Source organism: Neofelis nebulosa, chromosome 18 (genome assembly GCF_028018385.1).
Source record: "Neofelis nebulosa isolate mNeoNeb1 chromosome 18, mNeoNeb1.pri, whole genome shotgun sequence".
Lineage (NCBI taxonomy): Eukaryota > Metazoa > Chordata > Mammalia > Carnivora > Felidae > Neofelis > Neofelis nebulosa.
Window position 1 is genome coordinate 41,016,262 of NC_080799.1, and position 26,727 is coordinate 41,042,988.

General features: G+C 51.1%; 2 protein-coding genes across 3 annotated transcripts; one reads left to right on the top strand and one right to left on the bottom strand.

Moving 5' to 3' along the window:
* The first annotated feature begins 1,501 nt into the window (after positions 1–1,501).
* EEF2KMT (eukaryotic elongation factor 2 lysine methyltransferase) lies at positions 1,502–16,108 on the top strand. Of its 2 annotated transcripts, none has more exons than XR_009256437.1 (8): positions 1,502–1,623; positions 3,869–3,931; positions 5,833–5,913; positions 7,055–7,156; positions 11,746–11,879; positions 11,966–12,261; positions 12,907–13,085; positions 13,691–13,802. XR_009256437.1 is itself a non-coding variant. In XM_058710174.1 (8 exons), exons 1-8 carry the CDS (start codon positions 1,528–1,530, stop codon positions 15,698–15,700), a joined length of 1,023 nt encoding a protein of 340 aa, XP_058566157.1. In that variant the 5' UTR covers positions 1,502–1,527; the 3' UTR covers positions 15,701–16,108. The 2 variants fall into 2 exon arrangements, 1 of the variants encoding a protein (XP_058566157.1); XM_058710174.1 differs by lacking the exon at positions 12,907–13,085 and adding an exon at positions 15,600–16,108 and having other exon boundaries at positions 13,691–13,840.
* On the bottom strand, positions 14,929–26,482 carry ALG1 (ALG1 chitobiosyldiphosphodolichol beta-mannosyltransferase). The gene is made up of 13 exons (XM_058710173.1): positions 26,236–26,482; positions 25,306–25,383; positions 25,087–25,190; positions 24,484–24,632; positions 22,941–23,030; positions 22,525–22,635; positions 21,972–22,093; positions 21,743–21,781; positions 21,371–21,430; positions 20,452–20,562; positions 19,106–19,220; positions 17,896–17,971; positions 14,929–16,821 (listed from the first exon to the last, which is right to left on the bottom strand). The coding sequence occupies exons 1-13, from the start codon at positions 26,441–26,443 to the stop codon at positions 16,690–16,692; spliced, it is 1,395 nt and encodes a 464-aa protein (XP_058566156.1). The 5' UTR covers positions 26,444–26,482; the 3' UTR covers positions 14,929–16,689.
* Positions 26,483–26,727: the final 245 nt, after the last annotated feature.

Genomic DNA, 26,727 nt, shown 5'->3' on the forward strand with positions numbered 1-26,727 from the left:
GGAAGAGGATTTCTGCAACATCAGACCCAGAAACCATTAATTCCGTGTAAAAACACAGCAATAATCACGGCCCACCCTCTTGATTTAAATCAACAGTGTGGAGAGAATAAGACAAACCGTTCCTGTGTCAGATCCTGTGCTCACTTGGTACTGGTGGAAGAACAACAGATATGAGAATAAATGCATTCCATTAGAATTAATTCTTCTCTCTTGTTCTCTTAGCTGAGCAGGGCTCAGTGTTTCTCATCTGAAAGGGGTAATAAGATTTAATCTGTCCCCTCATCTACCTTCTGCAAGTATATTTAGCAAATTAGCTCTCAAGACTCTTCCAAATGGAGTTTTATGAGAGATGTGCTAAAGTAAATGTGTTAGACTTTGAACACAGTTCAAACTCCAGAGGCAGCACCGGTGGGTTGCTGTCTATCCTGCCTCTCACTCAAGACATAATAACGTCTAATGGAAATAATTTTTTTTTTTTTTTCTTTTCTTCCCCCTCCTCAACCACCCCCAGGAACTCTTACTCTTCAGATTCCTTTCCCTACAAAGTCAAAACTCCTGGTGTAAGTCCTCCTAGTTCCGGGAGCTCGCCTGCACGCTTGCTTCCCCCTGAGCCCCTGAAGGGCAGGGACCACACCTGGGTTTCCCTCGCGGTCGCATCCCCAACGCCTCACAGCACCGGGCACACAGTAGGTGATTAATAAGTGGTGAAGACAAGGCTGGTTGGATTAGGGACGGACCGAGGCAGGGGGAGTGGGGGTTCTGGCCTGGTATTAAGAGGTCATGGAGAGGACGTGACCGCAGGCTGACCTCGCCAAGCTCCTCGCCCCTTCACCGCCCTGGAATGCACCTCAGCGCACGGGTGGGGCTTCCACCCCGGAGGCGGTTCAGGGTCACCACCCCAGAGCACCGCGCTGTGGAAAGGACGCGGACCACAAAGGCGACTAAACCCCGCCACGGCCTCCATGCGAACGTTTAAGATTCTGACACAGGGGCGCAGCTCATCTTGCAGCGCCCCCGTAGCTAAGGCCTGAGTGACTAAGTTTCCTTGCCCATTGACTGCGCCACCTACCCTACCCGGAGCGGCGAACTCGCACCTCGACCCGAAGGGGCGGAAAAGGCCTGAGGCTCGTAACCCCGGCCTGGGGACGTGAGGGCCCTGGAACGTGAGGGCCGTCAGGCTCACTCCCTCCCAGCTGCGCAACAGGGAAGGAGCTACGCGTCCGCCAAAAAGTGCCTCGTGAAGACGCGGGAACAGCGAGAATGATTACCCGACCCTTCGCCTGACTGGACGCTACCTACCACAAAGCCGTCGCCTCCCGCCTGCCCTCACTTGGCGCCAAAGCCCTGACTCCGTCTCCCAAGCCCCAGGCCACACCCATCCGACCCTGGCCCCGCCTCCCACGCGCCCAGTGGCGCCTGGCCCCGCCCCCGGCCCAGCCCCGCCTCAGCCCCGCCCCAAGTCCTCTGGGCCCCGCCCCACTGCCGCTCCGTCTCCCGGGCGACGCCGCGGCCCCGCCCCGCCCCGCCATGGCGCCGGAGGAGAGCACGGAGGCCGTACGCCTGCTGCCAAGTTTCGAGCGCCGCTTCCTGGCGGCGCGCGCGCTTCGCTCCTTCCCCTGGCAGGTGGGCGGTGGGGCGCGCGAAGGGCGGGCGGGGGGCGGCTGGGGCAGGGTGGGGGCGGGGCGGGTTCCGGCGCCCACTCCCTTCTCTCCCCCCACGTGATGTTCTCGGCTCTCTCTCGTGTGCAGGGGCGGTACGTCTGGTCCTCGTCCCTGGGGCTTAGCCGGGGGCCACGCGGTCTGGCGGCGGGTAGCAGAAAGAATACCTGCGCGCGCTGGGGAGGCCCCGCCTGCCATCTGCTCCCTCCACCCCTGGCCCTTCCCGCCCTCGAGTGCCTTTGCCAACTGAGTCCACGAATTTAAGGAATGCGGGGTTTCTTCCCAACTCCCTTTGTCACTTGGGGGTTAGGGTCAGGGACAATTCACGATCACTTCTATTACTTTGTTTAGCCAGTTGTCATCCTGGCCATTGAATAACAGTTGCTGCTGCCCATTTAAACAGTCAACGTCCGCAAGACCGTGGGAGACCACGTTGCAATGAGCGCAGTGACCAAGTCACAGACACCACACCTCCCCTCCCCCGCCAGGCCTCGGTGTTATCTGTACCATGAGCATTGTACAAAATCCCCTCAGAAGCAGTTTAAGCCTCTTAGGCCTGTGATGGAAGAGACAGGGAAATACAAAACAGGCCAGAAGAGAGACGAAAGAAGTCTCACCTCCCCTGCCCTGGAGACCTGCCCTTCTCGCACAGGCAAATGGCCATGGCGGCAGCTTCCTTCTGCCAATGCAGGGGCTCTAATGATGCTGCCTCCTTCATAATTCATGTGCAGTGAGCTCACTGGGATGACTCAGATTGGGTACATATTCCTCCCCCCAAGTTTGCCCCATCTTAAGGGGCAGTGGTTAGTCATTTGTGTCTCATTGACCTAACCCATTTAGCATTCTGAGTGGTCTTTCTCGTCAGAAAGGAATATGTACATTTTTTAATCCAAAACGTAAACCTTTGTAACAGCATCCATGGGTCCCAATTCAGTATTGACTATGATTGTTCACATGAAATAAGCGCTTACTCTGTACCAGGCCCATGATAAATGCTTACTTAGGCTGGCCCACAACAGCCGTGCAGTGGGTACTATTACTGCCATTCACATTTGACCAGAAAGGTTTGATTAGAAAAAGAAATAGGGTGCATCAGTGGAGAGATCAGGCCTGGGAGCAAGCATGCCTGCTTTGAATCCTGGCCCAACCGCAGACAAGCTGTGTGACCTTGAGCAAGTGACTGCATCTCTCTTATACCTTAGTTTTCTTATAAAGTGGGGGATATAATGATAGGGCTCTTGTCGGAATTACAGGAGTATGAAGCATCTGAGGCAGTGCCTAGCTCATGGTAAGTGAATGTGTTAGCTAGTATTTTTATTCCATCACCAAATATTTACTGAATGCCTTCCACGACCCAGGCCCCAGGAGTCAGCACACATTACAAATGAGGGCCTGCTTGGATGCAGGAGCCAGAGAATAAACAGGTAAATGAATAAGCAACACACCAGGAGATGATAGTGGCTGTAAAGTCAGTACAACAGGGAACTATATGTATCAAAGTAGAGGAGTCAGAAAGTCCTCCCCCAAGAGGTGATATTTGAGCCAGAACCTGAACGGGTAAAGCAGCCAGCTGTGGCAAGGCCCTGCCAGTGAGAACAAGCTGCTGCAATTGAGGAACGGCAAGGAGGCCAGGGGTGATGGCACATAAGGTCAGAAAGAGAGGCAAGGGCCAGGGCTTATAGGCCTTTTAGAGCATGATAAGTCACTCTGGAGAAATGAAATGGTTTGCCTGGTGTCACACATCAGCCAGGACCAATCTGCCTGCTTCTAGAGCCTGAGCTCACTGCTGGGTTGGAGTTCCCTGTCAGAGAGGACAGCATAACCTGGCCTGGCCTGTATGTCCATTTTAACTCAGATGTCAAGTGTAAGGTGAGCCCATCCGGTGTTGATGTCATGGCTTCCCCTCATAATTCCTGGTTGACCATTTCAGCCACGGAGCTGGTCTGTGACCCAGGCCAGCCTAAGCATCCAGGGGTAATGCAAACCAACAGTCTGTCTTCTGATGTTCTCTCTTTGACTGATCCAGGTGTAACCCAGGACTTCTCAAGTTCAGCTTTCAGCCCCCATGGCTTCCACTTCCAATTGGCCCCAGGTCCCTGGGGAGAGATCACTTAGCACTTTGCTAACATGTCCTATTACATGTTTAATGTTCCTGTGAAAATGCCCTTGAGATTTCTCTCTTTCTCCCTCCACTGTCTCTCTCTGAATAGAGCCTAGAAGAGAAATTACGGGACTCATCAGGTCCTGAGCTGCTGCTGGATATTTTGCAGAAGGTGAGAATCAGAATAACCAGGTCGCGTCACCAGCCTCCTGACTTCCCCATGAAGACATGACAGAAGCACAGCGGATGCACTTGTATCCTTTAAAAAAAAAGACACTGCATTTGGGTGGCACTGCCTCAGACGGCTCTGGCTCTTTTGTTTTCTTAGATGAAGACATCAGAATATACAAAAATCTGCATGAGAGGAGGGAATCCGGGGGATGTTTTTGAAACCATCCACAATGAAAACCAAAGTGACATCTGTGGGAACATCTTCTAGCATTTGGTAGCTGCTCAAAGACTTTCTTCTTTACATTTAAGGAAAAAATAAGGAGGCGAGCCTTACCCACTCGTGTCTCTTCTAGATGTAGATGTGTCCTGCTTTTCTGAGGTGGGGTTTGAATTCTAAGGTACATCTGGGCGAGAGTAGAGGTGAGGCCACCACACTGCCACGTGGATCAGGTGGAGATCACACGGTATCCTGGCTATGAACCCTCTTAAGGATCATGAACCCTTCTGAAAACCCAAAGCTATGCACCGCCCCCCCCTAGAAAAAACAACCAGAAGAATACATTTTTGTACAAATTCAGGGAAGCTGTAGACACCCCTCCAACCACCAAGCCCATCCAAGAAGGCTAGGTTAAGAATTCCTCTGAGGTGAGTGAACCAAGATTGTCTGACCACCACTTGAAGAAAAGGCAGCCATAGTTAGGGGAAGCTTGCAGGGCCATCCAGTGATTAAGGACTGTGAGCTCAGAGATTCTGGGGTCCTTTTCAGGCAGCTGACTCTGATTTTCACCCTGAGGCTAAAACCTGACACCAGCCAACTAGAAACCCCCTGAAGGGTTGTGTGGGTATTTTACCTTGGGTAAAATTGTGTTTCTCGAGCCAGCAGATCCTGCGTGACCCAGCCTGGCCTCTCACTGCCTCTGTTGCCCCACTCCTTCCCAAAATGCCAGGCCATGGCCCCCTTGGAGCCTGCACAAACTATCCCCTCTGCCCATAATTTGCTCCCCCTGCTCTTTGCTTCTCTAGACTTCAGCTGAAGTGTCACCCCTGAGGACCCCCTTCCCCTCCACCACATCCCAGTCAGAGTCCCCATCTTCCTCTGTCCTGACCATCATAGTCCTCATTCTCAGCCTGGCATGTCATCTCCAGGAGAGCAAAAGCTCTCCCACTATGCACGTTCCCACTATTTAGGCTCTCACCTTTTCCATGGAGCCAGACCATCCCACAATTGTCCCCGTACAAACTAGTTCATGCTGCCTGCCCTGGGAAGGGGTAGCATAGCCCATTCCAGCTGCTATAACAAAATGCCATAGACTGGGTGACTTACAAACAACAGCAGTTTATTTCTCACAGTTCTAGAGGCTGGAAAGGCCAAGATCAAGGTGCCTGCAGGTTTGGCGCCTGGTGGGGGCCCACTTCTTGGTTCATAGACAGCTGTGTCCTCACTGTGGAAGGGCCGAGGGAGCTCTCTCGGGTCTTTTTTATAATGACACTAATCTCATTCATAGGGCTTCACCTTCATGACCTAATCACTCCCAAAGGCCCTGCCCTCTGATACTATCACATTGGGGGTGAGGCTTCAACATATGAACTGAGTTTGGGGGGGTGCACACAAAAATTCAGTCTGTAACAGGGTGTTAGCTCGGGTTCATGGGCACCATGTTCTGCCCAGAATGTTCTGTCAGTCTGTGCCACTGTAGTGGAGAGATTTTTTTAGGAAAGGACTTAAACCTTATGACTTAACTTTTTCAGATGCATGAGGGTCACCTGAACCCAGAACCCTTGTGTCTGTACACATCTTTTCTGAGGGATCAGATAATGAGGAATGCCCTGTATTCACTTGAAGCTCGTGTAAGTCTTAAGACAGGGTCTTTCCAGCAACCCACTTTGTGTCCTTTGTCACAGACCGTGAAACATCCTCTGTGTGTGAAGCATCCACCATCAGTGAAGTATGCCCGGTGCTTTCTCTCAGAGCTCATCAGAAAGGTCAGTAATGGGCACTGTCCGTCTGGTAGCCAGACAGCACCTGGGACTTGGCTGGCTCTCCAGAAGTGGACTCTGCTTGGCTTTGCGTGTTGGAGCTCAGATCTATCCCATACCCTTTGCCCGCTCTGCAAACCCCCATATGGCAGTGGACTCCCTGTGTAACTGTTCCCAGCTTGGTTCGGTCAGTGAGAGGCTATGGAAAGCAAGTGGGAGAGATGCCAGGGTATTTCTCTCTTCTGTGGTCCCAGCTCCACCCACCGCCATTCCCCTAGCCCACCAGCCCACAGGGTTTTGACCCGTTCCTACCATTGCCAGTCTCTGGGTTACCGCACTGCCCTCTACTGGGGGCTTTAGGTCTTGCAGTACCTTTGTAACTAGTTCCCTTTATCATCTCCTCAATAACTACCGGATGTGGGCCCTTTTCCTGACTGATATAGGATGGATTTTAAGGATGAGCCCACACTTGCTGGGTTTCACATTAGACTGGACCTCAGAGAGGTGATTCCTTAGTGGTCAGCATCAGACCTCCTGTGTTTGGCCACCAATTGCAAGGGCTGTGTCCCACCCAGGCTTAGCATGTGAAACAATCCCAGCTTCTCCATTACCTCCCCACCTAGTTCTCCCCAACATGTGCATCTAGTCATGGCCATAGGTCTCCCCAGAACCACCAGGAGAAGCATGCCCACTCTCTGCTGCCCCCATGAGTTGCACAACAGAGGCTTTCCCATTGATGAAGCCACATCACGCCATGTAGAGTGCCCGTCCTTGTGGCTATTGCCTTAGCTCACTTAAAAGCATCAGTTGTTTGATCCATGTACAACATCATGATAGAAGGGCAGAGCTCTCTGTCACCATCACATGGCAGCTCACACAGTCCCGTTCCTGCTGCCCTAGACTACCTCACTCTCACCCTCTCTGTACCCCTCTGAGATACCCTCCGCTACCCTACCAAATGAATTTTTTTATAGGCCAGGTTGCCTATATTAAGTCAACCCATCCCAAATCTCCCATAAAAATTTGGTAAAAATACTCCAGCCATTTTTTACAAGTCAGAGTAAAAGCAAATACATGGAACGTCTGTTTGGTTCATGAGGGTCAACTTAAACCTCTTGGCTGAAGCTCTTGCTCTGCCCACCCCCAGCACGAGGCTGTCCACACGGAACCTTTGGACGAGCTGTACGAGGCGTTGGCAGAGGTCCTGATGACCACGGAGCCCACCCAGTGCCACCGGAGCTATCTGCTGGTAGGAGATGGGCACCCGCCCCACAAAGTCCAGACATCTGCCCCTGCACAGAGTTGAAACTCAGGCTCCAGTCAGTCTCAGATGGGATCAAATCCTGACCCATCAGCTCCTGAGATCTTAGAGGAGGTCAGTTAACCACCCTGAGCCTCCGTTTCCCCTTCAGTAAACCAAGCATTTCAACACATAACAGTACCTATTTTATGCGAGTAGCTGAGGGTTAAATCAGACAATATACATTATCACATACCTGGTGCTCAGTCCTCAGTAAACACTTGATGGATGGGTGTTATAGGACAGCAGTCTCTCTCTGCTGTCCACTGCCACCATCCTTACGGGCCTGGCAAATGCCACAGATCTCAGACTGGCTTCCAGCTTCTTGGCCGACAAAAATACATTCTGCACAGAACAGTCAAGTCTTGGGTTGTTTTTGTTTTTTGTTTTTTGTTTTTTGTTTTTTGTTTTTTGTTTTTGGACCTTTTATTATAAAGTAAAACAAAGATATGGGAAATCACACAAAATAAATGTACACGGACACCTAGGTGGCTCAGTCAGTTGAGGTCTGACATTGGCTCAGGTCATGATCTCACGGCCCATGGGTTTAAGCCCCATTCGGACTCTCCACTCTTAGCACAGAGCCTGCTTCAGATCCTGTGTCTCCTTCTCTCTGTCCCTCCTCTGCTCAACGCTGCCTCTCTCTCTCCCAAAAAGAAATAAACATCTTTTTTTAAATAAAAAATAGGGGCACGTAGGTGCTCAGTCAGTGGGCGTCCGACTTCTTCAGTTCAGGTCATGATCTCGCAGCTAATGAGTTCGAGCCCTGTGTTGAGCTCTCTGCTGACAGAGCTGCTTCAGATTCTGTCTTCCTCTCTCTGCACCACCCCCACTCAAATATAAATAAACATTTTTTAAATGTTTTAAATAAAATGAATAAATAAATAATAAAAAAAAATAAATGTACAGCTTACCAAATTGTTGCACAGTACCTACCACAGTAACCACCACTCCAGTCAAGGGACAGAGCCCAAAAGCCCTCCATCAGACCTGTCCCCTCCAGCAAAAGTAGCCACCATGCCTTTGGAGTAGTCACTCTCGTTTTCTCCCGCCATGTGCACCTCCAGACACCAGCATTTAGTCTTCTTGCCCATTAACTAGGTTTGGTTTCAAGTGTCTCTTCATCTGCAGGCCCCCCTGTAGCTGTTTCTTCTCTGGACCTGCCTGTGTCGAACAGGCTTAGAGAGCTTTCCACGGGTTAGCTTTGGTCACATATGCATGGTGCTGTTCAGCTCGTTCTTCCATCCTCTGTTTCCCTCTAATTGCTGGCTGGATTCAGAGGCCAGCTCAGACTCGCATCCACTTAATCCCTTTGGCAGGAACACAACATGAGGTTCTAGGAGGCACATCATATCTGTTATGATAGCGGTTATGGATGCTCAAAGCTTAGATTCTTTGATTCTTGGAGGGTACAAAAGGGTGGTTTTCTAATTCTATCATTTTGTTTTCTTTCATTCATTAGTTGGAGAAATTTTATGAGCTATCTCCCATCATCTGCTGCTTGGTTACCCACTGATAGGGCCCACTGAGGACAGGGAGGATACTAGCTTGATTCCTTTCTTGTCAACAAGGTGAATTAGTTTCCTACCATCCCCAGAAGAGATACAATCCATTGAAAATTGTATCTTTATTGAGGCATGAAGTGTTACTGTGGAAAAGCCTGGTAATAATTGTCTTTCCTGTTTATGCCACACGCCCTTTACTCCTGGATGGCCAAAGGACTCTTCCCTTTAAAGTCCAGAATTTTAGTAGAATATATCTTGAAGCTGATTGTTTTGGGTGAGTGATCTCAGATGCATTGTGTACCCCTTCAGTGTTTGTTTCACATCTTTTTGTTTTTTCAGGAATGTTTTTGTTGAATTATAATTTTTTTTAACATTTATTTATTTTTGAGAAGAGAGAGACAAAGCATGAGCGGGGGAGGAGAGAGAAAGAGGGAGACACAGAATCCAAAACAGGCTCCAGGCTCTGAGCTGTCAGCACAGAGCCCAACGTGGGGCTCGAACTCACAGACCCCAGGATCATGACCTGAGCCAAAGTCGGGACGCTTAACCGACTGAGCCACCCAGGCGCCCCTGTTGAATTATAATTTTTAAAGTTTGTTCTTTGCCTTCATTTTCTGTAACAAGTACCTAAAAATGGATGCCTTAAACAACAGAAATTTATCATCTCACAATTGGAGAGGCCAGAAGTCCAAGATCAGGGCATTGGCCGGGCTGGTTCCTTCTGAGGGCAGAGAGGAAAGGATGTGCTTCCGGTCTGTTTGGTTTGCCAGCGGCTGCGATCTCCTTGCGTCTTCACATCATCTTCCCTCTATGCCTGTATGTGTCCTGATCTCTTCTTACAGAGACACCAGTCCTATTGGGTTAGGGCCTCATCTTAACTTGAATCTCTCTGTAAATAAGATCTCTTATTTACCCCCTCTTCAAATAAGATCACAGTCTGAGGTCCTAGGGTTTAGGAGTCCCAACACATGAGTTTGGGGGGAGGGTACAGTTCACCCCAAACAATCTCTTACTTTCTTTTTTTTTTTTTTTAATGTTTATTTTTGAGAGAGAGAACGAGCAGGGGAGCGGCAGAGAGAGGGGGACAGAAGATCCCAAGCAGGCTCTGCAACGACAGCAGTGAGCCCAATGCAGGGTACAGACTCACAAACCATGAGATTACGGCCTAAGCTGAAGTCAGACACTCAACTGGCTGAGCCACCCAGGCACCCCTTAATTTCTTCTTGATATTTAAATTTTACTTCTTTCACCTCCTATTTTTTGAAGGGGCTTATCTGTTTGTGTGTTTTGTTTCCATTCTCCTGTTCCTTGATGTCTGAAATGTTTTCTGTTGTCATCACACATTTCTGAGTGTTTCTAGTTGCCATGAGGCCTTGCCCCAGGTCCCTCACACCCCTGATGACTGAAGCAGCAAGGTCTCTCCTCCATGGGCCATGGTTTGCAGCTGGCACCTGCATTTCCAGCGAACACTTGTTGGCTCCTGGGGTTCTGTCCGCAGGCCTGTTGCACACCCCATTGCACACACACATGGAGTACATGAGTTTGTGTCTTTTGGTTTGCCCCCCACTTATTGACATTTGGGGTTGACAGAGATGCCTTGTCACCTAGTTTTGTTAAATGATGTCCATATCTTGCTGCTCTGTCTCCTCTTATGTGGGGATTCAGGAAGATTCAGAACTACACTGCAGCATCTTCCCAGAATCCTCAGAGTGCTCCCCTAGATTTAAGAGGTAAATCAGAGTATGTCACTTGACCACCCAAACCTGGCAGTGCCTTTCCTTAGCATGCAGACTCAATTCCTAATTCCATGCGTGGCCTTCAAAGCCCTGCGTGCCCCGCCCCAGCCTTTTTCTCTCATTTAGTTCTTCCTGCTCTCCCTGTACTCCAGACCCCTGGCATTCTTTGTCTTCCTTGAACTCAGAAACTGAAACGCTGCTGCCTCAGGGCCTTTGCACTCACTATGCCTGGAGTGCCCTCCCCCAGAACCTCACATGCCTCACCTTTCCTTTTTACTCATGTCCCAGGTCACGTGATGCCTCCTCAAAAAGGCTGTCCCTGACCAAACTATCTGAAATAGACCCCCAGTCTTCTATTATTGTGTAATCTTTTTTATTTTCTTCATAGCACTGAAAAACTGTGAAATTACTTCATTTATTATGGTTTTATCCCCTATTGGCACGTAAGTTCTGTAAGAACAGGGAACGAGTTCATCTTGTCACATCTGAATCCTCAGCACCATAGTAGATGCTCAGGAAAAATGTGTGGATGAATGAATGAACAAATGAATGCTCACAACACCCCAGAGACCTGAGTCCCCTATGTGAGTTTTCTGAGCTCAGAGAGAGCCAGAAACCACCCCTGGGTGACTGCATGTTGGAAGCACCATTCTCAAAAGCCCCATATTAAAGAACATGTTTCAGAACTGCATGTTCCATGAAGCACTTACCAGCAAACCACCTGCTCTGGGGGCGATGCGAAAGTTCAAAGGCCAGAGAATTCCCAAGCCCTAAATGTCACACTAAATTGAGAAGGCCCCACACCCTAAAATTTTTCACATCTAGCTAATGATGCCCAAGAGTTGTGACTCTTTTGTTGTTAATATTATAGATTCCTAGAAATGGCAAACATAGTACAGAGAGGTGCCCTTTCTCCATTTTCCCCCATTGGAAACACGTGACCCAACTTGTGCAGCATCACAACCAGGACACTGATGTAGACACCATGCCTATGTAGTGGCCCTCGGACCCCCCCACCCCACCCCGGCAGACACTGATCTGTTCTCCCTTTCCACAATCCTGTCCTTTTGAGAACGTTAGGTGAATGGAATCACACCATGTGTGGCCTTCTGAGATTGACCTGTTGTGCAGCGTCACGCCCTCTGGACCCATCCAGGTTGGCGCAGACAGTGATTGCTCTGAGGCAGGATGTTCCATAGTCTATGTGGCCATCCACCTGTTGTGATGTTTTTCTTTTTACAATCAGCTCCTTGTCTCCTGGTAGCTGGATTAATTCTCTCTCCCTCTCTTGGCTCAGCCTTCCGGAGACTCAGTCACGCTCTCGGAGAGCACAGCCATCATTTCCCATGGCACCACCGGCCTGGTCACATGGGATGCAGCACTCTACCTTGCAGAATGGGCCATGCAGAACCCAGCAGCCTTTGCTCACAGGTGCCCTCGGGGTGCGGGGCAGGGCAGCAGGGCAAGTTTTCCCCAGCACGGTCTCAGACACAGGCCCCCTTCTCCCCTCAACCCAGGACTGTCTTAGAGCTCGGCAGCGGAGCTGGCCTTACGGGCCTGGCCATTTGCAAGACATGCCGTCCCAGTGCATACATCTTCAGTGACTGTCACAGCTGCGTCCTTGAGCAGCTCCGAGGGAACATCCTTCTCAACGGCCTCTCATTAGAGGCAGACGTCACTGACCCTGCAAGGCACCCAGAACACAACACCTGCGACTCAGAGAGCCCCAGGGTGACGGTGGCCCAGCTGGACTGGGATGTCGTGACGGCCCCTCAGCTCGCTGCCTTCCAGCCAGATGTCGTCATCGCAGCAGGTACTGCCCCCCATCCCCAGGCCACTGGAGCGGCTCCACCCAGCTCTCAGCTCTGGGAAGGGGACAGTGGGTGCTGCCAGGGCAGAGGAGTGATGAGATTTTTAGAAGGGCCATTGTGGGCCTCCAGGGTGACATCAAAGCATAGCTCATGCCCCTTGGGGGCCATAAAGCCACAGCCCTCCCATTTGACACAGTGGCCACATGTACTCCTGTGCAAATGGTCCCATCAGATAAATGAGCCCAGCTTTTCTCAGCAAAGCCTGACATGGAAAGAACAGGCCCCAGGGCACCAAACCAGTCTGACCTATTAGCCCGGCTGCAGCCAAGGAGAGAGATTATTATGTCCATCTCTAGAACCAAAACGAAATGGCCAGAGCAGCTGAACACCAGCCCCACTTGTACCATCACCCCATCTTCAGATGTGGGGAAGACATAGCCATGGCAGCCCTGACTTTTCAGGGCTGCGAAGGACAGCGTGATTCTCCCAGGACCATGTCATGGGCATCCAGCCCCGGGCCAGGCCTAGGGTCAGGCCACAGTGGTGTCTGAGTCAGGCAGAGAGCTCTGAGTGCCCCCCACCCCTGGGAGCTTCTGTCTGCTCTGCGCATAGCTGTGTTGTCACATGTCTGCATGTCTGTATCCCAGGTCCATGCCCATGTCTTTGGACAGGGTCCTTGAGAGGAGTGTTTGGCCAACGGGCCCCTTGTCCTCCACCAAGCTCACCCAGTCCCCTATCCAGCTGACAGTGCTGTGCCTCTGGTCCTGGGCTGCGACTCAGAGACCCACAGTGGTCAGAACACAGAGCCTGAGCAGCACCCTCCCATGTAAGCATGCCAACAGGGAGCGAGCTTGTCCCCCACCCCCACCCCCATACAGCTAACAAAGCAGCAAGGTTTGAGATAAAGTCAAGGTGTGCTTCATTAAGCATCTTCTAAATAGACCACAGGCAAAGAATTGATTTTTTTTAATGTTTATTTTTGAGAGAGAGAGAGAGAGAGAGAGCAAGAGCACAAGTGGGGGAGGGGCAAAGAGAGGGGAGACACAGAATCAGGAGTAGGCTCCAGGCTCTGAGCTGTCAGCACAGAGCCCGACACAGGGCTCAAACTCCCAAACCACAAGATCATGACCTGAGCCGAAGTTGGACGCTCAACCAACTGAGCCGCCCATGCGCCCGATTTTTTTAAAAGGAACATCAGTCGGTCCTAGGTATGTTCCATTTGTTGCATGGTCTCTCAGCAACTTTCTTTCTCTCCTAAGTTTTCCTTTTTACCCACATCATCTTCTTTGTATCCAATAGGGCGAGTCTAAAAAAAAACTGCTGGTTTCCAGGCTCCCACCCTGCTGCTGAGGTCAGCACAACCAGGCAAGCTTTCTGGGCACTGAATCCTAGACCAAGCCCCTTTCAGTAACCTGAGGTTTTTCATTGCAGATGTGCTATATTGCCCAGAAACTGTCCTCTCCCTGGTCCGAGTCCTGCAGAGGCTCTCTGCTTGCCTGAAGAACCAGCAGGCTCCTGACGCCTACATTGCCTTCACCGTCCGCAACCCAGAGACATGCCAGCTGTTCACTAGCGAGCTGGGTGAGCCCTGGGCCCTGGGAGGGGCTGCTATCTCTGAGAGGCCACCTGGGCCCCACACGGGACTCGGGTGAGGCAGAAATAAGCAAAGTAAAAGAATGAAGCCCTGGAAACAAACCAGAAAGCCCCAGAACACACAATGTGCTGGGCCATCCACCCACCACCCCCACCCCCCTGGGTGGTCTGCAGAAGAGGCAGGGCCGGGGAGCTGTGCTCTGGAAGGAGGCAACTTATGCAGCAGTCCCAGAGGTCAGAGACTAGCAGCCCTAGAGCAGGTTTCAAGGACGCGCAGGCCTCTTTCCTGGTAAAATGGAGAGGATGGCGGATGCCAGTGGGTGTCAGGGTAGGGGAGTTCTGTCCACACAGCGGTGAGGTCAGGCTCTGGAACAGATCCCACCACCTGCTCTGGTGAAGCTGGGCCACTACTCACATCCCTGTCTTCATCGGTAGGGTGGGAACATCCCCCTGGGAGGTGACACAGGGACTGGCATGCAGAGAGCACTCGGGAACGTGGTAGCTGCTGCTGTCACTACAGTAAGCATCCAGTAAATGGAAGAAGAGGAGGGAGGCCTCTGCCATTTACACCCTGAACGAGCACTGCTGCACCCAGGCACTGTCCTCAGACCTGACCTGTCAGGAGGGAGGGGTGTGCTGCCATCCTCTGCTCTCACCCATGGAAACTTTGGGGTGCAGGGGAGCTGTTTCCCCAAGCTCCAGGGTGGAGTCAGGCAGCCGACTCTGGCTCTCCATTCTCCACCCCACCACCACCGACCACTGCCCTGCAACACCCGACACGCGCCAGGCCCAGCCAGGACTTTCCACACATGACGGGGCAGCAGTGCAGGACTGGGTTTGCCCTGATCCACGCCCCCAGGCACAGCCCCACTGACAGCAGCCTCTGCTGTCACAGCAGACACAGAGACGACCCAAACGCCCACCACATGTGCTCGTGCCCCAGACAGTGCATGTAACCTTGAAAAAGAATGAAGTCCTTCTTCAGACACTATGTGAAAATTATCTACACTGTAGTTTAAGGGAAGAAAGCAAAGTACCAAACACCATATATGTATAAGCCCATTTGTATTTTTAAAAATAATCATGTTTGTGTTAATGTGCATCTAGGGGATAATCTGAAAAACACGCACCAAGTAACAGTAGTTACACTTGGTGGCAGGATTATAGATAAACACACACACACACACACACACACACACACACAAACACTTTTTGTAAATAACCACTAGGTCCAACATGGGGCTTGAACTCACGGCCCCAAGATCAAGAGTCGCATGCTCCACCGACTGAGCCAGCCAGGTGCCCTGACACTTCTGTACTTTTATGTCTAAGATTTCATTTTTATAAATAATTATTTTCACTTGTAAAAACCTGATGACAAAATGATCTTTGCCAAGGGCTTCTGTGCTTATGAAGACATCTGTGCTTGTGAAGAGATGAACCCCTTCTGATGTACATCTAGCCTGTGCGAAGAGGCACCAGGCTGAGTGGGCAAGAAACCCAGACAGGTCTGTGACCTTCCAGGGATGCACATGGCCCAGAAGGCAGGGGCAACAAACCTGGCTGCTGTGAGCCATTTAAAAACTCAGTTCTTGGTCCATCCCTGAAATGACTCTAGGTGTCTGGTTGGGGCCTGGAAGTCTGTGGTTTGTATATAACCCCTAGGCCTGTCCTGCAGCCCTAACCTATATCGGGTGGGGTCGTGTCCCCAAACCCCACCTTCCTGAGACACATATTCTGTTTCCAGGCATTGCTGGGATCCCATGGGAAGCAGTGCCTCATCACGACCAGAAGCTGTTTCCCTATGAAGAGCACTCAGAGATGGCAATTCTGAAACTAACTCTGTAGGTTTACAAATGGTTTTAAAGATTACCATTAAAATTAAATCACCATCCTGGAAAGAATTTTTATGTGGGAAAGCTGGTAAAATTTCCACTGGACTTGAATGCTTGAAGAATGTTAAATTCAGGGAGCGCCTGGGTGGCTCAGTCCGTTGAGCGTCCGACTTCGGCTCAGGTCATGATCTCACAGTTTGTGAGTTCGAGCCCCACATCAGGCTCTGTGCTAACAGCTCAGAGCCTGGAACCTACTTGGAATTCTGTGTCTCCCTCTCTCTGCTCCTTCCTCGCTCCGTTCTGTGTGTCTCTCTCTCAAAAATAAACGTTAAAGAAAAAAATTTTTTTAAGAATGTTAAATTCAGAATCAGGAACCACAAACTGTGTTCTAATAAAATACATTCAAGTGGGTGCCCCTTTCTATCACTAGTTCTGGCTCTTAAGTAAACAAACCTCCATAAATCAAAAATGAATTTTTGGCTCAGAAACAAGCATTTCATTTGGGCAAATAAAAACACAGATCAAGTATGTTTCCCCCCACCGGTGACTGGACCCACGTCTATCACGAAGCCAAGCCTGTTGTACATGTGGCACGTCTTATTAAACTCTTACAAGGCAGCAGACTGCAGTGCCTGTCCTCAAGGCAGGAAAGACAATACTAGGGACACAACAGGGCAGATGCTGGGAAAGGCAGACACCGTAACAGGCCTAAGAGAGGTTGACGATACCACGTGCAAATAACAGGAAAGTAATAATACTGGGGGGAAAGAAAGACTCAGATCAGGAGAAGGAGTGATTGAGAGCCTCGAGGGAGGAAACCAGGGTTAACCAGTTTCTTGGGCCACAAACTGGGTCAGAAAAACATTTCATTCCACAGCCGTCATTCCAGCTGCTATCCACTGGGAGGCGCTGCTCTAAAGCGTTTGTCAAGGCCAGATAGGCTAGAAGAGGCTAAAAGGAATTGGGGGTCGCTCAGGAGCTCTCAGTATTTGGCCCAAAGGGTCATGTGTCCATAACCAAAGGGAGCACGGTCTGCTTCCAGCTTTCATCCCAACGAAGCTGCTCTGATTCCCGGAGGTTCTGCCGGAACTGGCTTAGTTTGCCAGTAGGATCAGGAAACGCTGAGAAAAGCATCTAGAAGAAAAATAAAGACCAGAACTTACCTCATCACTGCTTCCCACCCCCAGGTCCCACCAGAGAGCTGTCCCTCCTCCTTCCCAGCAGCCTGGATTCTGGTCCCACTCCAATCACAGGCAGCCAGGCCAGTGATGCTATTGAAACCCTCTGTCACTTCACTTCAAGAACCACTGTCAGTGTCCTGGAGCCCCCAGCAGGCCTCCTGCTCTGACCCAGCCTCCATGGAAGGCTTGGCTAATTAAATGTTCTCAAAACACAGCTCTGACCCGGAATATCCCCGACCCAGCAAGCCCCCTCCTCATGGGGCACAAGAAAACCCTCACACCCTGGCCCGTGCTCCTTCCCCTTCTCTGCTCCTACTTAACAGTGCAGCCAGGCTTTAGCATTTTCCACCCACTGTGCCCTGCTCAGCCACAGGCCACTCCAGCAATGTTCTGTCCACCAAGAGCACCCACCCTCAGCCTCTGCCCAGCACCGTCCAGCCCACATGCTGGAACTAGGCAGTCTTCCAGCTTTGCTAAACTCTATCAGGAGTCTGCAAACTAAGCCAGGGGACCAAATTTGGCCCCCAGCTGTCTTTGTAAGTACAGTTTTATTGGAACACAGCCACACCCCTTCATTCACAGGCTGTCCGTGGCTGGTTTCATGTTACAGCAGAGACTATGGCAAAGCCTAAAACTTTTTCTATCTGGGCCTTCCCAGAAAGTTTGCTGCCCCTGGTCTCAACTGCCAAGAACGATGATGTATTACTTTTGTAGTAAGTGCCCTTTGAAGACTCCCACCCACCCTCAGGGAAAGTTTGGGAAGCCCCCTTCACACATCCCTCCTACTCAGAACCAGTCGCTCCCTAGATAGAGCACACGGTCTACCAGCTCTGGCATCACCTGTGTGGTGTAAGCTCCACAAACCCAGAGGGCAGTCAGAGCATGTCCAGACCCCCGAGCCCACTGAGGCCCAGCCTCTGAGACCACTGCTCCCGGCCTTAGCTCTCGGATCCAGCCTGGCCAGCCACAGGAGCAAAGAATCGGGGGGCATGGGTCGGTGCCCTGGCATGGGGGCAGACGTGATTACCTGCAGCTGAGCCGCCAGCTCCTCAGGGCCCTCGAAGACCAGGCCATTTTCGTCATGTTTCACAAGCTCGTGTAAGCTGCAGAGGGAATCACAGAACCAAGAGGTGCCTAGAGAAACCCGAACCCTGCGGTGCCCACCCGGCCTCCCACACCACCCCTCCCACAGGCCAGGCAGGGGTCAGAACAGTCTGCTTTCAGTGAGTCTCAGATTTAGCGTCTGAATAGAAAAAAGGCCTGCAGGGATACACATTAAAAATCCAAAATGATTCCAATGAGGAGGTACAGTGAACACACATTTGACCTTTTCTGCTATATGCTCTTTTCAGTGACTATGTGCTCAGCGAGTTCTCCATGTTTTTCTTTTTTTTTTTTTTTTTTAACGTGTATTTATTTTTGAGACAGAGAGAGACAGAGCATGAACGGGGGAGGGTCAGAGAGAGGGAGACACAGAATCTGAAACAGGCTACAGGCTCCAGGCTCTGAGCTGTCAGCACAGAGCCCGACGCGGGGCTTGAACTCACGGACCACGAGATCATGACCTGAGCCGAAGTCGGCTGCTCAACCGACTGAGCCACCCAGGCGCCCCTCCATGTTTTTCTTAATTGCACAGCAGAGAAACAAGGTGAAAGGCAACCCCACTGGAGGTAGACTTGGCATATTAAGGATGACTTTGCTGGGTCACCAGGGAGTTGATGCCAATGTGCCCAGAGCTCAGGGTCTAACAGAGGCTATTTCCCATTCAGAGGCTGGCTCCTGAGCTGGTGGTGGAGCTACTATTTCTCTTGTACTGAACCTCTTATAACACCGCCCTCTCCAAACACCCATCTTCACCAGGAAAAGTGGTGACAAAGAATTACACTCATTTAACAGATTCCAATTCAACTGTATGAGCTCAGAAAGAGAGAAATAAACCCAGGTCAACTGTGCGGTCAATACCAGCCACCCGTCTATCCATGAGCAAAGGCCCCCTAAGTAGAGAAGACACGTTTTCTGTCAGACATCAGCTCTCTGTGGAAGCCCACCCCTTCAGTAGGATGCAGCCCACCCACAGAAACCCCAAGGGCCCTCCCCCCAGAGGACCACCTGGAAATACTGCACAATCTTCCGGGGCAATTCCTTGAACAATTTTGACCTCACTGGCAACACCCCCCCTCCACCCCCACAGCTGATTTGAGAACCGAACCCCGGGAAGATTCAGTTTCTGCTCCTACCACTGGAAGTTCACGGCACACACGGGCAGACAGCACCCAAACATGTCCACCACCTTCATGGGCAGGTCCAGGCCACTGGAGGATTTGTGCAAGCACACACCCAGGTCTGCCGACCCTGCAAGGTGGGGGCAAAGGGAGTGGTCAGAGCGCCACCCATGCACCCGTGGAACACAAACCCTGAAAGGACTGTGGATCGACACCCCAAGTGGGGAATGGAACGTGGGTAACAATGCCACAGGCTGGAAAAGGCCAAGTACACAGCAGACCTCCCCAACTGCCACTCCCAGCCACTCGGCCCTGTTTGAAAACTACCTGCCTGTGACGAGTAGTTTTCTTTAGTCAGCTGCCTGTGACGAGTAGTTTTCTTTAGTCAGACCCCCTTTGTCTACTTAACCACAATTTCTTTAAAAAGAACCTGTAGCAATTATTGCTTAAGGGGTTCAGAGTTTCCGCTTGGGATGATGAAAACAGTTTGGGAATAGGGCGATGACTGTACAACACTGAACATAATTAATGTCACCAAGTTGTATATATACTTTAAAATGGGAAAATCGTTAAAATAGCCAATTTTTACTGTATGTTTTATCACAGTAAGGAGGGGGGAAAAAGTAACAGAAAACCAGCTGTCTCTATGAAAATAAAGCCAAATAAACAACCTGACACCACTAAACACTGGCTAGAAAACTCCTGCCAACCAAAGGCTTTCCGCTGGAGACTGCTCACTGGCTGCGGGAATATAAGGCCTTAGAGATACATCAGCACTAGGCCACCACGCCCCTCCCAGAGAAAGGAAGACAGAGGAAGCCAGGGAGACATAGGGGAGTCAATGCTGTTTAACACATTATTTCTACACCTCCCAAGCCACTGCCCTCCCAGACCTGGGGAACGTGGACCCCAACCCGAGCCCAGGCCCAGCCCTTCTGCCCAGATGGAAAAGCAGGACTAAATGGAGGGCTTGGAGACTAAGAGGACAAAACCCTCTCAGATCCGTGGAGAAGAGGTCCAGGCCCCAAAGGCGGGAGGAGCCGGCACACCAGGAAACAGCCTGGATCTCCCCCAAGTACAGCCAAGAGCTCCTCCAACAAGTTCCTGGCACATGGCATCCCCCTGCCCCACGTGGCCCTATAGCAGGACCCAATCCAGCCTCAGGCCTGTGTGTGTATGGCCCTTGGTCTAAAAATGACTTTTAATTTGTATAGGGTTATAAAAACAAAGAATATACAACAGAGGCAAATAAAACACTTACTATCTGGCCCTTTTCAGGAAAACTCTGTCCCCCGTACCGTAAGATACTCCTGTTTAACCCTCAGCTCTCTCCCTGCAGCCCCCCTACTGAATGTCCTTACCTAGAAGCAGGGGGTAGTCCTCAGCCTCCAGCCACGGAGTACAGACTTGGATGTGCTGGAAATGCTTCTGGCCGATGAGGCCTCTGTAATACTCCTTCAGAGGCCCTTTGCCTTGCAGAGAAAATCTGAGTCACTGCACTAGGCCCATCTCTGGCTCCATCCCATGGCCTTGGGACTCAGAACCCCTGCACAGGTGTCAGGAGAAGGCCCACATTCTACAGCTGTGATCAGGTCCCCATGTGGCCCCTTCCAGACCCCTCAGGGGTATGCACCCTGACCAGTGAGGCCACGGCCCTTCGCCCAGCAACCTGCATCAGTGGGTCTCAGGCTGGGAAGGTGGCCAAGATAAACTCTGGCGAGGCACCAGAGTGCCAGCTGGATACAACTTCTCACCCAGACAGGCCTGTGTCTTGCTTGATGCCCCAGGTGGCATGGTGTGTGCAGTGGGCTCCTAGCCACCCCTGGGAGCTCTGGGGCCAGGAAGAGGGGAGTATGCAAGTTGGGGCAGCAGGCCCAGGACCCTGCTTCAACCACAGCTCTCTGCTTCTCTCTCCCATCCTGGGCTACTCTGGAAGCAATTTTACATTGAACTCTTTAGTTTAATGTGGATTCTTTCATTTAAAAAAAAAAAAAAGATGCCTGGAAATTGCTGCAAGAGTGGAAAGCTCAGCATCTCTGAGGCCATGCTATCCAAGATTCAACTAGAAACCATGTGCTGCTGTCAGGCCCCTCTGAGCCTCAGTTTCCTTCTCTGTCAAGCTGGTATAGAAAATCCTGTATCACAAAACTGTGGTCAGAATTAACAACACAACCAACATCACATGCCTGGCATGGGGAACGCACACAATAAAGAGAGATGCCTTCATCCCCCTCCACTGCCCCCCTTTAATATGGGAACATGGAAGATCCTTGGCAATACCTGTTATCACACAGACCAGAGAAGGAAGGCTCTCTCCATCCAGGATCAGCTGTTCAAACTCTGTGTATAAAAAAATAAATGATAACCAGGATTATCTTGTCAGGTGAGGAGCAGTTGGGGGAGCACTGGGGGGATGCCTCTCCCAACCACAAGATCAGTTTCCCAGAGGTGGCACTTCAGACCTAGGGTCTGGTCACTCAATAACCCAAATGGGGATCAGAGCCACCATCTCCACCACCCTGTTCTTAAGCTGGCCTACCCAATGGCCCTGGGGGCAGGAACATGCTGCCAAAGACACCATGCAAGGCCAGGTGAGCACCTCACAGCTCAAGAGCCAACAAGCCCAGCTCCTGATCAAAGCCACACACCTACTTTCTAATGCTGCCAGCAAGATGGAGAAGTCTTCATCTTCTGTAAGAAAAGAGACCTAAATGTCATGGGCTGGTTTCTAGATGCTCCCTCCCAACTCAATACCTCCCCTTTCTCATCAGGGCCCAATGTCCTTAAATACATGTGGGGCACAGGCCTGGCAAGGGCAAGGATAATGCAGGCTTAGCCAGGTGCTCATACAAGCCCCAAGGGTCCAGAAGGGTCCTGAGACCTGTCCAGCTGGTGCTGCTGACCAACAGGGCCGGCCGCTCACGAAGATGTGTCACCACCCCACTCTGAGGATCCCGCTCTGTGAAAGCCGACCTCTCTGTGTCTGGGTCCAGGGGTTCTGAGCTGAGGGAACAGAAACAGATCCCGTGAGATGGTGTCAAGCAGGCCCTCGGGCCCCAGGACAGCCATCTCCTACCAGAGTGAAGCCCACAGGTTCCCAAAGGTCAGGACGTGACCATGTCAAAACCATCATCCATCCTCTGTTGCAAAACTCTCCTCTGTTGTTGCAGTGCAAAAGCAAGCAGGGACAATGCAAAAATGGATGCATGTGCTGCACTGTAATGAAGCTTTATTTACCAAGACAGGTGGCAGGCCTGTGGTCATAGTTTGCCAACCCCTGGATTAGTGGATTCCCAGGTCTGCAGCCAGAAGATGAGAGAGGCCAGGCTAGCAGTGAGCAGACAGGGGACATGGAGCAGCAAGGACATGGGGGAGAGGCCAGACAGTTGCAAACACAAGAGAAGGAAGATAAAGACTGGGGTTGGGAGACCTACCAGGCCTTGAATGCAGAGTAGGTGCAGCTCAGCTTCATAAAGAGCCGGTGTTGCAGGCCCAAGGGCGTCTCTTTAAAGAAAGATGCTGGCTTGTCATAGACGGTCACAGCTCTGCAATGAGATCGTTGAGGGCTCTAGAGAGAGCCAGAGAAAAGCGTACGGAATACATGACCCAAGAGGATCCAGAAAATAAGAGCACTCAGAAGATCCAAGTCTCAGACAAGGACAAGACCTGCTTGGGGAAGCACAGAGACATGTTCTAAGACCAAAAGTGCATGGGCCATCTGGCCTCTTCCTGCTCCCTCGGCTTCCCAAACCAGGAACCCTCTCCCAGACCCTTAGGGATTTCTAGACACCCTGCCAATAGGACATAGTAGGCATTGCAGCTGGGACCCCTCGCCTCCCCAGGCACCTACTTGATGCCCCAGTTCTGTGCCAGATCTTCCCGCATCGAGTTGGTCACACACAAGTTCAGGTGTGACAGGCGCCCGCAGAGCTTCTCGTACCTGAAAAGACGTATCACTGTCAGCCCAGAGCCTTGGGCCTTGGGCCCCACCACCACCACCACCACCACCTCCACATGACTTGACACCTTCTGATGCAGAAGAACACAGAGCTGGGGTCTCCCAAATCGGGTTGCTGGTGAGGCACTTTCCCAGAGTTTGTGCTGAGTTCCATCTGTACTATTATTTCCTTTACCCCTTTCTTTAAGTCATATCGCTTTTCAGCTTAAATACGGTTAGAAACCTTATGTCTAAAGAAGGGAAAATCTAGTCTCTCTTGCCACAAGAGAAAGAAATATAGTAAAGGCCTCGTTATTAATCTTAGCCACACTGTGCTCTTGCTGCAAAGGCTGTGGGGCTGAGGCTTGTGCATTACCAAGGGATGGTTTTAAAAATGTTAGAGAGGCCTTAGTGACAGATTAACTCCCACCTGAGACTTGAGCCCTGATCTGAGGGCAGAACTGAAAGAGAACCAGAAAGGGAAGGAGCACACAAGGTTGTTCACTGCCACTGGTTTATCACAGCCGGCTCCTAACTCAGGATGCAGAGAAGGCGAAAGAGCTGGACAGCCTGGGACTGAATTTTGATCCTCATGCAACAATATTAGCTGTGTGGCAAATAGCAAAATGGCACTCGACCTTGGTTTCCTGGTTTGTAAATGGAGAGTGACCACAGGACATTCTCACCAGGGGGAGTGTAGACTGAACAGGATAAAAGGCTTGGCCTGAAGCCTGACATGCAGCATGTACGCACTGATCGTTTGCTGCAGCAGCTGTTACCACCCTCAGTGAATGTCCCTCATGGAGAGGCAGCAGATGTCACCCACTCAGGCTGAGAACATGACTCTTCCTGCTCCATGTCCAACCTGCTCCCACAAGCCCTTCTTCCCTCTCCCTGTCTCACTGACTGCAGCAGGCTGTTGCCTGAGTCCCATTGTCTAACAGCAGCCTCGGTTTTTATTTGGGCATCTGGTCTGGGTTCACCTGGGACCCCAGGTCACACAGAAGAGCATTTCCCCTAAGCCTGAGACATCGGGTTACTGCAGCCCCCCTACCTCAGTGGGGTGTCAGAGCCTGGCAGAGGATCACAAGCCAATCAGAAAGGGTCCCTGTCTCCACTGAGCCTGTCAGTGGGGCTTTGAGTGCCGGGAGAGCTCCCAGCACCTAAGAAACACCTCCAGGACGGAGTGTGGAGAGAGAAATGAGAGGGGATCCTGACAATGCCATTTTGAGTTTAAAGTCAGCCACGTCCCTGGACTTTGCAGTTTTAGGGACCAACAAATGCCCTCCTTGCCTTAGGCTATTTCTGTCACTTGTAACGCAAGTCAGCCTAATTCCCCAGCCTTGCCCTCACCCACAAAGAGCACATAGGGGACAGCTTCACCAGGTCTCTGCACTGGCCCTTCTTCCTACCAAGGTTCAGGGAAGGTGTCTGCACGCTCTTCCAAGACCCTTACCACTTGGCCAGCAGAACAAGCGGGTGGCTGGAACCATGCACCAAACCCATAATGGAGTAGCCGTAGTTGTGCCAGTCAATGACGAGCTTGCTTGCACAAAGGCAGCCCACAAGCCAGCACACAGCAATGGCAGGCAGGCCCGGGGGGTTCTGGGAAAGAGACACTTGAATGAAGAGAAGGAAACCCATACCATGGTCAACAATAATAAACTGAGTGAATAGTTGCAACATACATAACAAAGAGTCAATTTATCTTTACAAACCTCCTGATAATTAATAAGACTCTCTTCTCACCAAAAAAGAAGTATAAAAGTCATAAAGGAAGGGGTGCCTGGGTGGCTCAGTTGGTTAAGTGTCCGACTTCAGCTCAGGTCATGATCTCACAGTTTGTGAGTTCAAGCCCCGGGTCAGCCTCTGTGCTGACAGCTCAGAGCCTGGAGTCTGCTTCAGATTCTCTCTGCCCCTCCTCAACTCACACTTTGTCTCTCTCTCAAAATAAAGAGACATTAAAAAAAAATGTTTAATAAATAAATAAAATAAAAGGCTAGGCAGTAAAGGAAACTTAACAATGGTTCCGAGAGAGCAAGAGGAGACTGACATTTACCTGGAGAAAGATGTAGGCTGCTGGCTCCCTGCACATCAACTTCCACAACAGGTACACTGACTGAAAAACAACTTTGACTCCATACTGAAAAATGTGGGGCCCAACTGCAAGTCAAAAAACACCCGTTACTCCAAAAGGAATTCTTGGCAATGTGCGGGTCCTCCCCTCACCCACCCACACACACAGATTCAAAGGAATCTGGAGTTGACAGCATCCTACCTGCAAGTTTCGGAAGTTCTGTCAAACTCACAATCTGAATTCTGTTGTTCTGCAAGAGCTCATCATAGGGTCTGGAGTCTGAAAAGAATGTCCCCTTCAATGCACTAGACAGGGCAATATAAAGTCAGATGATCCCCCAGCTCAGGCTGAATAGTGAAGAGTGTTTTTGGAAAATAAGACTTCTCTCTGTTCCTCCATAGCCAGAACAGAGCATGAGGACACTTCTTGTCCAGAGTCTCCCCCAGAGAGGGAGGGCCTCAATGGTGTCCACCTTTATTTACTTAACACAATGTCTGGCACATAGTAGGCACTCAAAATAATCTAGAGTCCCTGAATGGTGGATTTATCCCACCATAGGGAGACCCCTAGGAAGTCTCACCCCACTCCTGCACCCTCCCACAGCAGAATCTTCAGGATGTCATCCTGAAGGAGGATGAAGGAGCAGACACCCCTGCTTTTGCACACTGAGAGTAAAAGGTGGAAATGCAGCACAATGAAACCTCTCCTGCCTGCACAGCTCTGCACCGAGGGTGTGGGATGGAGAGGAGACAAGTTGTCCCGTGAGACACAGCCTGACAAAAGTAGCCACAAGGAGCTATGGTTACCAGCACTGGCCCCGGAGTCACACACACACTGGGTTCCAGTCCGTCTTTCCACTCACTAGGAGGATTAAGTGAGACTATATGAGTTCACTTAATTTAGCACACTCTTGGCATACGGCAGGCACTCCATTAACGCCAGCTGTTCCTAGAGACCCACCCAGCAGAAGCTGAGCAGAAACCTGGCCAGAACTAGATAAACCCAATCTCGGAGAGCTGTCCGAGAGAGGAGGGAGAAAAGGGACGTCCCCGTCCCGGCCCCCCTGGGCCGGTCAAAGCCGCGGGTCAAAGGCTGAGGGCTCAGCCTCCCTCCCAGACCCCGAGCACTCACTGCAGAAGCCCATAAGGGTCACGGAGAAGCCGCTCTTGACAAACGACAGTGCGTGGTACTGCATGCGGGGGCTGCGGCCCACGTCGCCCAGCACCACAATGATCACGTGCCAATCCGCTCGCCCCCGCCGCCAGCGCTTCCACAGGACCAGGAGCAGCAGCAGCAGGGATGCGGCCATCACCAGCACGGCCAGGCAGGAGGCCGCCATCTTGGCCGAGCCAGATGGCAGTCACGTGACGGCTCTCTGTGGGCCGGGTGCTCAAAGCGCAAACACCCAGCCTCCGAAGTGGGCGGAGAGAAGGAAGGTGGGGAAGTGGTTCCCTAAGTGGCGGCCCACTGAACCTCCCAGGAGCCTGTGGGGGCCAAAAATTAGTGATATTAAGGTAAAGCTTCTTCCATGTAAGGATCTAGGAACAATTTTTTTCAAAATTCTAAGATAACTTCAAAATACAGTGAAGCAACAATTTGTATGACTCATCAGCATAACGTTAA

Bases quoted from the DNA above. Each gene is read 5' to 3' on its own strand.
- ALG1 (XM_058710173.1), bottom strand. From the start codon at position 26,443: ATGGCGGCCTCCTGCCTGGCCGTGCTGGTGATGGCCGCATCCCTGCTG. The intron at 21,782-21,971 runs GTCTCAGGACCC...CTTTTCTTACAG, and splicing joins CAGCAGCACCAGCTGGACAG to AAGATGAAGACTTCTCCATC. The intron at 21,431-21,742 runs GTAGGTGTGTGG...TTTTATACACAG, and splicing joins CTTGCTGGCAGCATTAGAAA to AGTTTGAACAGCTGATCCTG.
- EEF2KMT (XM_058710174.1), top strand. From the start codon at position 1,528: ATGGCGCCGGAGGAGAGCACGGAGGCCGTACGCCTGCTGCCAAGTTTC. The intron at 1,624-3,868 runs GTGGGCGGTGGG...CTCTCTGAATAG, and splicing joins TTCGCTCCTTCCCCTGGCAG to AGCCTAGAAGAGAAATTACG. The intron at 12,262-13,690 runs GTACTGCCCCCC...TTTTCATTGCAG, and splicing joins AGATGTCGTCATCGCAGCAG to ATGTGCTATATTGCCCAGAA.